General features: G+C 41.5%; 1 protein-coding gene across 2 annotated transcripts; it reads left to right on the top strand.

Annotated features, from left to right (window-relative positions):
- Positions 1–5,843: 5,843 nt before the first annotated feature.
- Positions 5,844–10,567, top strand: LOC311056536 (uncharacterized protein). 2 transcript variants are annotated; one of them, XM_084073225.1, is made up of 4 exons: positions 5,844–6,208; positions 6,733–6,846; positions 8,967–9,067; positions 10,118–10,567. In XM_084073225.1, exons 1-4 carry the CDS (start codon positions 5,848–5,850, stop codon positions 10,292–10,294), a joined length of 753 nt encoding a protein of 250 aa, XP_083929351.1. In that variant the 5' UTR covers positions 5,844–5,847; the 3' UTR covers positions 10,295–10,567. The 2 variants fall into 2 exon arrangements, with proteins under 2 accessions (XP_083929351.1, XP_083929350.1); XM_084073224.1 differs by having other exon boundaries at positions 6,718–6,846.
- The last annotated feature ends 2,596 nt before the right edge of the window (positions 10,568–13,163 follow it).

Genomic DNA, 13,163 nt, shown 5'->3' with positions numbered 1-13,163 from the left:
CTTCAGTTTGTTAGCATGACTGACAGGTAATGATTATTAAGTGTCAAAATGACTGACATGTATAACAGAGTTTAGTGGGTTCCACTTACATTAGTGTTAATATTACTAACATGTCTGTTTATTTCACATCTGTCAGTGTCTGGATTCTAATCTTCCTGCTGTTCAACTCAGGTAAGATCACAAACAACCAGCCTCCTTGTGTGTTGGCTAGTGAGGCGCGTCCTAGAGACATGACAGAATGGGGTTCATTTGGTGCCGGCTGTGCGCACATACTGGTTCTTATCAGTGTGACGTCGTCTGCTAAGGGGTCTGGTGGATGGTATAAGCTCTGCACGTTCACAATTCTAAATAAAGAAATGAACAAATAAATAAATAAAGTAAAAAGCAAGTTAATTTCAGTTCATTTATTTATGTGGCTAATGTTCGTATTGTAATGATATTTCTTTATTTCTGTAAAGGGGGTAATAGAGGCTCTTAGGTTAAGACCAGTTGTTGGAGAAAATTAGGCTACTAAGTTTTAGCCTACTGTATACAGTAGGTCTCAGGTGACAACACTATAGTGGCATATTTTTCCAAAAAATCAAAATTCCAACTGCCACTTACACTAGCTTGGTAGGGTTTTTAGACACGTAAATCAGGTGGGTTTCTCACTGTAATTGCACATCCATTTGGTAGAAACTGGACCACAGTACTCACAGACTCCAGAGACAGGGATGATGAAGCTTTACTGAAATCCAGCTCACAGTTACAAAGATGCATAAACAAAAAACAAAAATATGAAGTCCTTGTACAAATACAGTTCGTGTTGACTTGTCCAAACAGGTTACAATATCCACAAAAAACACCCGAAAGTACGGTCAAAACTGTTAGTCTTACAAACATTTTCTCTCGTTAATTCCCTCGTCAACTTAAACCGTCACAGCTGCGCTCAGCATAGTATTTCACTCAACTGTAGGGGGCGCACTTTACCATATTACAGTAGACAGTTCTATCCAAATATTAAACCCAACACACATGACAATAAAGCAATAGAAATAATGTAAATTAAATACAGTTTCTGAATTGGCTCTTACAACACACTTGTTTCTTCTAACAGGCTCGTAGCAGCAGCACAAGAGAATGTTCATGTTATAGATATTTTTATATTTCTTTATGAATCCTTAAAAAGAGCAAAACCTAGAGGATCAGATTCAGAATTGACAGTTTTGTAGATAATGTTTATTCTACTTTCACTGGACAGGTGCTTAGGAGAGGAGCGGCGCTGAAAGAGAGTAGTCTCGCAGTCTAATCACATACACTTTTTTTAATGCAAAGTTTTGGCGATTTGCATGTGTCAGAAGAGAATGGATGTTCACTGAGACTGTATATACATGTGAATACAAGGTTAAGTTGTCTGAGTGTGAATACTAAGTGGTTGATGGTTTTACTTTATTCCATAATAAGATATTTGGTAAACGTGGCTTTCATAATAGCCATGCAGAGTGTTGTAGAATAATGCTTGTGTATATAGTTTTTGCTAGTCTTAGAATGGCTGAATATTGAATATTCAAATAATGTAGCTATGGATTATCAGCAGCCATTCTAGCTACGTGGGTTTGTGCCTCCCTTTCCTAATATTATATGTTCAAAGCATGCTTATGTTTAAGGGCCATTATTCACCCACAGTCATCTGTTGAAAAGTGTGTGTGTGTGTGTGTGTGTGTGTGTGTGTGTGTGTGTGTGTGTGTGTGTGTGTGTGTGTGTGTGTGTGTGTGTCTGTAGTGTGTTGTCAGGAGAGGATCAGAGGGTTTGTAGGTGAAGACATTCTGCTCCCCTGTTCCTACACCACCTCATCAAACCTCAACGTCTACTGGCGCTACAAAGACATCCACAGCGTCATTGACATCATCGGCGACACAATTGATCTGTCTCAACAGGACCCACGCTTCAGGAACAGAATTCGTACATTTCCTGAGCTCTACGCAGAGGGGAACTTCTCTGTGGTTCTGATGGACATCAGTCTGAACGATGCTGGACGTTACAACTGTGATATCCCTGAGGTTAATTACCAACGACAACTGGAGCTCAGTGTCAGAGGTGTGTGTGTGTGTGTGTGTGTGTGTGTGTGTGTGTGTGTGTGTGTGTGTGTGTGTGTGTGTGTGTGTGTGTGTGTGTACACAAGCACATTTTAAATGCAGGCCAAAACATATCAGCAAAATACACAATGCTCATAAGAGGGAAATGTGCCTCCTATTTCAATGATGTAAACGTGATTATTTGATTCATGAATGACCCAAACTACACTATATTGTCAGTGGTCTGATAAAATAGTTAAAATATTAGAATAGCGTATTATTACAAGATTAAAACTAGCCTGTGTTTCATCAAGTTAAATACCAACACTGTATACTGCTATTTTGAATCTTTAACTAAACCCTTGTTATGTTTTCAGTCAAACCCACTGCTGAACCAGATGTGACGTCTCCTCCTGGAGGAGGCAGTGTGTCTGTAAGAGACCACATCTCTCTGCTCTTCATCATGATGTCTCTGATTCTACTAAATACTTTCTGAACCTGATGCATTGTGGGTAGAGTGCCGCTTTGCTGTATGTAGAATAACAGTAATGTATTTATTTGCACTAACAAGCTTTGTAAAAGTTCCATGTTTACATTAAGAACCAGTTAATACCCATGATTATTTGCTCAGAGCAGAATCCCGCAGACATGTAGCTAAATGAGGCTCATGTAGCATTTGTTTTTGTTTGTTTATTTAAAAAAGGGGCACTTTTCATTTATTGTTAATTATTTTGAAAGATAAGTTTAATTCTTCATATTAACAATTATTGTGTTTTACATTTGAAACAAATGCAGTTGTCTGTTTAAGAAATGAAGCCTAGGACTTGAGATACGATGGTCTTTAAAATACAGAGTCCGCACTTTTAAGAGGTGTTTATGACCTGAAGAAGACCTTTCCAGGTCGAACCGTTGGTTTCCAAATAAATATTGCATCATGGCTATGAGTGTGCAGCCTTTTCTTTACTTTTATATTTATTTGCCAAGGTCAGCAGCACCTCACCAATACTGGTGTGTGCCCTCCTTCTGTTTGTTTTATAATGACCTTTTAAGAACCACTGACTCTGGTGATCCTGCGATCCTTGTGCTTTTGGACCTCACAGCTGTATTTTACACTTTAGACCATTCTCATCTCTCGCTTAGTGATGTGTGGGTATAGGAGGCACAGCTTTAAATTTGTTCAGGTCATACTTGACAGACATATCTTTCTCTGTAGCCCTTGGTGACTCCACATCATCCTCTGCCCTCTCCCTGTGGAGTCCCACAGGGTTCAATTCTTGGCCCCATCCTTTTTTCCCTGGGTTTGAGTTTTAAAAAGCATGACATTCCCTACCACTTCTATGCAGATGACAGACAAAACTACATGCCCCTGAATAAAAATGACACCAGCTCCCTGACTGTCTGAAGGACATAAAAGCATGGATGGCCCTAAATTTTCTACATTTTAATGAAAGTAAAACAGAGGTCATGGTGTTCAGACCCAGCACTGCCTGTTACACCTCCTCTTTGGATCTGGGTCCCCTGCAGCCATTCTTAAAACCGGTGGTCGCTAACTTTGGTGTCAAATTAGACAGTGATTTTAAGCTTGACTCTGTTGTTAAATCCAACTTTTATCATCTGAGGCTTTTTGCCAAAGTCAAGTATGCTGTAACCCTTTCTGATTTTGAACGTCTTATCTATGATTTTAACTCAACCAGACTCGACTACTGTAATACACTTTATGTTGGCGTTAGCCAAGCTGCTTGTCACGACTACAGTTAGTCCAAACTTTCTTGCCTTCCTACCCTGGCTCCCTGTTTTTAAGTCTTTAAATCGGTTGGCACCGATGTACATATCAGCGCTTCTACCTCTCAATAACACTACAAGGGTCTTGAGGTCTACTGACCAGTCACTTCTTAAAGGGATAGACCACTCATTTTCAACATTGAACTATGTCTTTAGTACACCTTAGAGCTGTTGTATGGAAATAAGAAAAAAGTCCCCCCCCCCCCATCTTGCCTAGAACTGGATAATTCATTGAGGTCATCAGTGACATACGCAGGGTGTACTTTTGGCTGAGGGGGCGGAGCCAAAAGTAAGGGGGGGGGGGGACTTTTTTCTTATTTACACACAACAGCTCTAAGGTGTATTAAAGACATAGTTCAATGTTGAAAATGAGTGGTCTTCCCCTTTAAGGTCCCACCAACAAGGCTGAAGACCCGGGGGGATAGATAATTTTCCGCTGTAGCACTCAAACTGTGGAACGATCTTCCAGCCCATGTTATTGTCTCCGCCAGGCCGAAAGGCATGGCGAGAGAGTATGTTTTGCACCCTGTCCGTCCGTCCGTCGGTGTGTCCGTCCGCGTGGCCGTCCGCGTGTCCGTGTGTCCATCTGTCTGTGAGCAGCTAATCTCTGGCACTGTTGGCCCGGTCACTGTGAAACTGTGCACGCACATTCCCTGGATGCTAATTCAGAACCTCTGCTCCAAAATGTTCACATGGGTCTGTTATAGCGACACCAGGAGGCCGATTTGTGCAAAACACATTTTTGATATTACTCCTACAGATTGTATCCAAACATCACACAAATCGGTACACAGTATCTCTATAGTCATGTGATCAACACAGATCTGATTCTGGTCCGATTTTCTATATTCCATCCTTATTGGCTAAAATTGGCTTCCAAAGTTTGCAGGATTGATTCGTTTTCAACAAAATGCCTCAATTCATCAACGCAACGTACGATTTCCGTGGAATTTAGCACACACATTCCCAGTTCCCACTAGGCCGAGGAAGAAATGCCACTCTTTTCATATTGGCCTGTTATAGCGCCACCAGCAGGTCTAATTTAGCAAAACACATTTTTGGAACAAAATGGCTCAAATCATGAATGCAGTGTCCGATTGCCGTGCAAGGCCTAAGAAGAAATGACGCCCCTTTTCACATTGGCTTATTATAGCGCCACCAGGAGGCCACAATAACCTACCTGACCTGGCGGAGACCTGTGCTCCGAGGAGCACTTTTTCTAGTTGCGTCTCAAACCTTTGCCTGTGTTTAAATCATGTTAGAATGTTAGAGTCTTTCGATGATTCAGACTGAGAGTTGCTGTTTCCACTAGGCAATGTGTCTATATGTTGCACCCTCTCTATGTGTTATTGACTTGTCTGTAAAGTAGGTAGTGAGGCAGAGCTTTGTACATGTTTCAATTTATTGAGGACTTTAGAGGTGATGCCACATAGAAAATCATGTTGCAACGATTAAACCTACATGTGTTAATGACTGTTTTAGATGTTTGGTATTGTTATATTAAACTGTGTAACAAGTGATAGTAAAAAGATGGAACTGAGAACACCGACCATGCATTTACTGCATTCCGATGTTATCTCAATGACAAGACTTACTTCATTATAACGGCAGGTTCTTGCTTATTTAGATTTCACTGTGAATGTTTAACTTCCTGTTTGCCAACAGAGCGAGACATTAGTTGTGGTGAACATGTTCACTTCTTAGAAGGATACCACAAACGTCTCAAACAGGATGTTAAACGGCTTGAATGATCTTTCGATACTGAAAGGTCTGTTTGTTTTGTGGTTATTGAGACCTTCCTTCAAACACTCACTGGAGGCTTGATTGACGTCAAACGTCTTAAAAAGAGGAAGATATTTAATCCACCGTCTTACCTCGTATGTATTTAGTACAGTAGGGCAGCTGAGAGAGACAGTGTAGGAGAGACAGACAGTGTATGAGAGACAGACAGTGTAGTAGAGACAGACAGTGTAGTAGAGACAGACAGTAGGTGTGTGTGCTGAACAACAACATGGAGAAACACGTACAGATGCTGTTGTTTTTCTGTGGTGTTTTTATGACCTTTGTCCACACTCTGAAATGGATCAATGTACCTGTGGAACTGGGACAAGACACCATCCTCAACTGTTCTCTGAATGAATATAATGTCATCTGGAACATGAAGCTACTGGGAAGAGATCCTGTTCAGATCCTGAGAACGTACAATAAATTAACCAAGGACGCTGGATATTACAATGAGACTTTCAGAGGCAGGTACTCTGTGAAGCCAGGCAACCGTCTGATCATTCACAACGTGACTGTGGATGACTTGAGATTTTACTACTGCACTGCTAATCTAAGCACCACCTTTGAAATCTTCCATCTGGTCTCTGGTAAGCATGACAAGCTTCCTGACTTTTGAAAGTTAAATTGTCTTTTAACTAGTGCTTGTACTTCTATGCACTGGAACTACTATAGCCATTAGGAAAATGGGGCCAAATTACGGTCGTAAAGATGACACTGTATTTTGACAAATCAAACACTAAATGATTGGCATGAGACTGTGAGAAAAAAATAAATAAATCATCCTCCCATTTAGGGTTAAAGTTTTTTTGCATCAACCTTTCAGTGGTTGCTGCTGCTCATTCCTGCAAATCACCACTGACAGGTTGGAACCTCATTATGTCCAAAACTGTTCCTTTTTTTATAACTATTTAAATAAAATGGTGAAAATAGCGTCACATTACGGCATGTTGTGAGCTTGTTTTCACTAAAAGTAATGAACAGCATTAATGATTGTAAAGCTTCTGAAAAGTGCTCCACAAATAAACATGAATATGATTGTTACTTTACAATGACACACTTCTCTAAATGGTTCATTTCTCATAATTATGTTTGGAAGAAATGAACTCTTCAGCTGCCAGGCTGCCAACCAGAGACTCTCAGAGGGATTTGACCTTTTGTCCCAACGGTCCTCTCACCTGGGTGTCTCTCTCTCTCAACTTCATTCTGATCACAGCTCTAGCAGCAGGTCTGTACAACTTATGCAAGGTTACATGTGTATTCAGATGTCATACCAATTCATGTGTGTGTGTGTGTGTGTGTGTGTGTGTGTGTGTGTGTGTGTGTGTGTGTGTGTGTGTGTGTGTGTGTGTGTGTGTGTGAGAAGTTAACAGGATTCAATGTTAAGTTAAAAAATATTTAATGTCAAGTTAAGGTACAGGGGAACGTCCCGTCACTCACACCTGGTACAGTGCTCAGGCCTTACGCAGCCGGCCAAGGTTCAAATGTCACTTGAGGTCATTTGCTGCTGCAAGTCCTGCTCAGTTTCCCAGTTTCCTCTCTCTCTCTCTCACTACTGACTGTCAATAAAGACAAGTCCCAAAAATCATGTACTGTATAAAAAAGGCAAAAATGTTAAAGTAAATGTCCTGGATTTCATGTTAAGGTAAGAGTTTAACGTAACCTGGTGTGGCAAAGAATTCCTTTTAAATTACTTTAAAATAATGATGCCCGACAACGCCACCTTAAGGATGTTATCAAGGAAGATAAATTGTAATGGGTCAATAAATTAGGTTCCCCAGAAACACAGATGCTATCAATGAGACATGAGTTTTCGCCCAAACACATGAATCTATTACACAGGTTAAAACACTACATGCACTGAAATGCCAATATTTATTAACTGTTTAATTAAAATCACAAATGCATTCTGAAAGCCACAGTTGGTCATCAACAGGGTAGGCTGCGCAGCGCTCCTGTTTTCGTGTATAGAGGCGCGGAGAGATTGCGCCTGATCCCATTGGTTCACCGATCTGTCCGTCAACCCCCGCCCTGTTAACACAACCACAGATATAGAAACCTAGATACCTCATTGGCCTCTGCAGTTCATTGGAGCGACATGCTTAGTATGGTGGCCGCCATACGCGCTGTGATTGGCCAGTGCCCGTTCCCCCCGGAAATGGGCACTGGCCAATCACAGCGCGTCTTTTCCAGGACTTCTAGAATCTAGTTGTCCCGCCCCCACCTGCCTCTGATTGGCCTACTGAACGCCCCCTTCTGTGACGCACACGGACATTTCCAGCTGCCCCCCCCAGAAGCGGAAGCGCGTCCGCCATACATACGCTTCAGAGCCAGAGGAGGCGTCTACCTTTATATGTCTATGAACACAACATTACGAGTGACGCCCACTGCACTCTGGTTGGTTGGGGAAATGAAACACTTCCTATACCGGGTACACCGACGCGCTCCTCCAGGCTTTTATTTTTTAGCAAAACTAAACAATAAAAGCCTGGAGATTGAGGTCATCAACAGGGTAACCAAAACAGTCATTTATAAAACCCCTGTCACAGGTGAACAGACCAGCAGAAATCACAATGAATGTAAAAGCTACACGTACAAAACCCTAAAGAAGGGAATATAAAATAATCATTTAGTAAACTATACAAACAAAAAACTATAACAACTTGTTAGTTTGCACACTATCAGTTGTCTGTATTTTCACAACACTCCCTCTCTCACCACATCAATCACTTCTGCTCCTGATCAACCTGAATGATCACAGCAAGTTTAGTTACAATACCAACATATAAACATGCGTGCAACGCTTTACTCACCCAGACACCAGAATGAATCAAACATAATTGTGAGACACTATGATCATAAGACCTGCTGCCATCAGCCACCAAGCAGTCCATTCATGGACTGCAGGGCAAACAATCAATACTGATTGACAATCAACCACTTAAACCCCAGCGTCTGTATTGTGAAGAAAGATTTAGCTGAAAATAGCAGATCTACAACTGTTGCGTTGTGAGCTTGTCGATCCGCTATTTTTAGCAAAAGCTGTCTCCACAATAACAGAAAACAGAAAACACACTAGTATTGAGCCCTGAGGGACTCCGGTTAACCATATGGGGTTTAAGTGAACAGTGCAGCCGTAATACAGTGGCCCCTGAGGCTCAACTCTGACGGGCTATGTACAGTTAGAGGATGTTATGTTTTTTTATGATTTATATGTTTAGGTATAAAATAAGATGTAGTGGGAACTATCTGTATGTAATATAGAATGTTTTCCACAGTAATTGTGAAGCAGCAAACTTGTCTTTTTCCATGTAATTATATAATATGTGTCTGTTGTGTGTTTTGAAGGTTTTTATTTCTCAGCTCGACGTCACAACAGAGCCAGCCACCCAGACATTGAACTTTCACCTCTCTCCCCTGACTCACCTGGAAACCCTGCCCCGGCTGAGGTCAGTGAACAATTTGATGTCCAGTTCATCATGTGTAAATGTACCAGAGTAAAGCAGAAGAAGGCAGGGTTGGGCAAGTTACCTTTAAAAAGTAACTAAAGTAACTAGTTACTTTACTAGTTAATACATTATAAAAGTAACTAGTAACTAGTTACTTTCCTTTACTTAAAAAAATATATAATAAAACTAATATTTTGTATTTAATTTAATAAGGTTTTTGTGTTGTTCTGTGGCACAGTAAGAGAAAAGACAACACCCTATCAGTGTAGCAATTATCATTATGAAATGTAGTGGAACAATACAACACAAAAGATACACAGTTTTGACCACACTATTCTTAGCGTCTTTTATCTCCACAAATTCAAAATAATGGTTATATTTCCAAGCTGCAAAGCTGCCGCTGTGACTTGCATTTGCCATTGTGTGTGTGTGTGTGTGTGTGTGTGTGTGTGTGTGTGTGTGGGCGGGCGTGTTGCCATGTTTGTGTGTGTATTTTCCCCATAAGGAAGACCTGACCAACTCTGTCTCTGATTGGCTTACCCTGAAATGTTACCCTACATTAACCAATCATCACTCCTCTCTGCCACTTTCACTTTCTACTGTTACTATGAGAGTACATGGCCGGTAGGTTAGATGACAGACTCAGCAGGGGGAAACAGTTCAGTAGGATCACATCACATAACGTAGGTAATGCACCCATTTAAGGGGTAACTATAACAGCATTACTGAATGGGAAAAGGTAACTAGTTACATTATTAGTTAACGCAAAAGGTAGGTGTGTTACAGTAACAACCAACACTGGTAGTAGGCTACTACTACTACTACAAATAATAATAATAATAATAATAATAATAATAATAATAATAATAATAATAATAATAATAATAATAATAATACAACTAGTGCTACTTCTACTACTGCTATAATGCTACTACTCAATACTACAACTAATACTACTACAACAACCTGTACTAACGCTAAAACTACAACTAATACTATTACTACGACCATATTAATGTAAATATATTTTGTTCTGTCTTTGTGTTTCAGTATGAGGAAATCCAGAGCCATAATGTGCAGTCCCAGACATCACCTCGCGGTGGCGCTGTCCCAGTGTCTGAGTCCCAGTTTCCTCCTGGTCCTGCTTCTGGTCCTGCTTCTGGTCCTGCTTCTGAATGTATTTACTCCATGGCCCAGCTGCCTGTCCCAACACCAACAGCACAGTGACCCTCCATCATGCTGCCTGTCAAATCCTGACCCACCAGGTATTTCTGGAACCTACTCGGCCACGTTTGATGTCTCGGGGTTACAGAGACTAGGGTACAGAGACTAGAGTACAGAGACTAGAGTACAGAGCCTAGGGTAGAGAGACTAGGGTTCGGCACGCCGGTGCCTCTCGTGGCTCAAGTCAGCTTTAAGGCCAGTCCACAGTTGTTCTCAGGTAGACTATGAGAACTGTCCTCCAGACTCCACCTACCAGACTCTCAATCCACACACCATGGATGACAACACAACCTACTCTACAGTTACACCTACACACACATAAACACGCACGCACGCACGCACACACACATTTTAACAATTTATTTATGTCCACACAAAAGGAAATGTATAGAAGGACACAAATATTACGGTGTAGCAAGGTTACATCCACAAAGTCAAGGCATACTGTATGTCCTCATGATACAACAAGCATGTCATGTGACCCAGCCCTCCATGGACACAAGCAGCAGTGTCTCCGCATGGCGGCTGACAATCATAGCAGAGACAGCACAACACTCTGCCAGCCCTCCTGCATCGTTTCTGGGCATCCCAAGTTGTCGAAACCCGCTCTAACAACCAGTCTGCGGGCAGCATATCCCAGGCTGGACCACCAGAGGAAACAAAGTTCCCAGTCCACTCCTGCACTGCCGCCCGGTGTCAAAACGCTCTCTGTAGCTGCTCCCACAAGCCCGAAAGTCCACCCATTGTTGTTCCTCAGCTAGCGGACACACCGCTAGATGGCCGCCGGGTCTTTATCCACCGGGCCGAGTGGTAGTTAGTTAGCCTTTCTTCCTGGTAGCTGCTCAAGGGAAGGGCCGCCAGGCAGCGTGGGCTGTTGTTGGTATACTCCATCGGTGAGCAGCACCTTCTTGTACGCAAGTTTGTGATCGTAATGAAGCACACAGTTCACAGAATTTGCGAATGCATCTTTTTTTCTTTTTTTTTCTCCACGATTTTGTAACCCCATTTTTTACACCCAGTGCCAATTGTCTATGTAATCCTGGGCACTACACTCCCTCTGCCAACCTAGGGAGGCCAGGGCCGAGCTCATGCCTCCTTCAATGCATGAGAGCCAACTGACCTTCTTATCACCTGACAGGGGGGAGTTTCGCCGGTTGGACGTAGCGAGTGGAAGGAACACGTTATTCAAACCAGTTCCTTTCCCCTCCATCAAGGGTTCAAGAAGTTGCGAATGCATCTTAAATGTGCACCTACTACATTAACGGTGGTAGTTACAACGGGGCAGTTTAACGTCATGCCCAGGACAGGACAGGACAGGACAGGACAGGACACACATGAAAAAAAATCCCAAGTATTTACCCCGAGAGGGTGATGCCCCCCTGATTGAAACCCTTTGATCAAGCTGTATGTTAAAGTCCATACTGTATGTCACACTTATTGTTGTCATGTGACCCCTGGAGAAGTGTACTGTATAAACCAGTGGTTCTCAAACCTTTTCATGGACCCCCATATTTATATATTTGGCCGCGGACCCCCATCTGAAAATGTTTTGTGCCAGGGGCCGCCAGAAAAAAAATATTTTCAGAAAATTCAAAATTATTAAAAAATGTCCAAACATTTTCAAGATTAGAAAATAAATAATCAAAAATAGCTTGAATCATGTACAAGCTGTGTGGCACAAAGTGATGCGCTGTGAGTTTGTAGATCTGCTATTTTTCAATAGCCAACATATAAATAGATAAAGTGGATAAAGTGGTTAAAATGATTGTGACTTTTTGCTGGGGACCTCCTGGAACCACCCCAAGGACCCCTGGGGGTCCCCGGACCCCACTTTGAGAACCACTGGTATAAAGTGTGTGAGATAGGAGAGGAGGTGTTTGGGAGGATGTTCTAACAGAGGAACACAGGGGACTGAGATGATGTCTGCTTGCTTGATGCTCTTCTTTAATAAACTTATAATATATTCATATTCACCTTCTGCATGGACAGTATGATTATTGTACACTACAGTCATTGTGATGATTCTTTATCTGTCTCTGTAGTTATTTATCAATATCCATTTGGAGTTCCAAGGGTCGCCCTGTAGTGTAGATAGTACAAATGGCGTGGAAACAGAAACACCCCCAAAACGTAAGTCAAGACAACCTTTAAAATAGGGCCCATGCACAGTGGCCACAACGTGATGTTGTTACATATAAACATTAGGGTTGTAGCGATACATTTTAACAGCAATACGATACGCATCACGATACATGGTTGATGATATGATACATGAGCGATATTGTTTAATTCATGGCCAAACAATACGATTAAATGATTTAAAATCGATACAGTAACTATTTAGCTAAAACATTTGTATCTGTGTGAAACATGTGGATAGTGCAGGTTTCTTAAGGGAAACATTTATTATTATGGATAGAAATAAGTAAACACAGTGATTCTCTGGCAAATACATGGACATTGTTTTTGAACACATTATGGACAAACCCGCTCCTTGAACACAGAGATTACACACATTTATCAATAGACATAGTGTAGCTATATGAAAGGGAAGTAATTAAACCCCTCTTTCTCTTTTTTTCTTCTTAAAATTGCTAAATACAACACACAAGTACTTAGTTTCGATTCAATCGATAATTTGCATTGCAAAACGATTCGATACAAAGTCAAACGATAAGATATTTAGCTGTTTGCATATCGATGCCGTTGAATCGTTGAATATAAAAAAATGAGGGATCGATGCAGTTACTGTACCATTACACCTCTAACTAGAAAAAAGTGCTCCTCGGAGCACAGGTCTCCGCCAGGTCAGGTAAGCTATTGTGGCCTCCTGGTGGCGCTATAATAGGCCAATGTGAAAAGGGTGCCATTT

Source organism: Gymnoscopelus microlampas (genome assembly GCF_963454915.1).
Source record: "Gymnoscopelus microlampas genome assembly, chromosome: 12".
NCBI lineage: Eukaryota > Metazoa > Chordata > Actinopteri > Myctophiformes > Myctophidae > Gymnoscopelus > Gymnoscopelus microlampas.
This window is presented reverse-complemented; position numbering and strand designations above follow the sequence as displayed.

Coding starts and splice junctions, on each gene's coding strand:
- LOC311056536 (XM_084073224.1), top strand. CDS start 5,848: ATGGAGAAACACGTACAGATGCTGTTGTTTTTCTGTGGTGTTTTTATG. Junction 6,847..8,966: donor GATCACAGCTCTAGCAGCAG/GTCTGTACAACT, acceptor TGTGTTTTGAAG/GTTTTTATTTCTCAGCTCGA. Junction 9,068..10,117: donor GAAACCCTGCCCCGGCTGAG/GTCAGTGAACAA, acceptor TTTGTGTTTCAG/TATGAGGAAATCCAGAGCCA.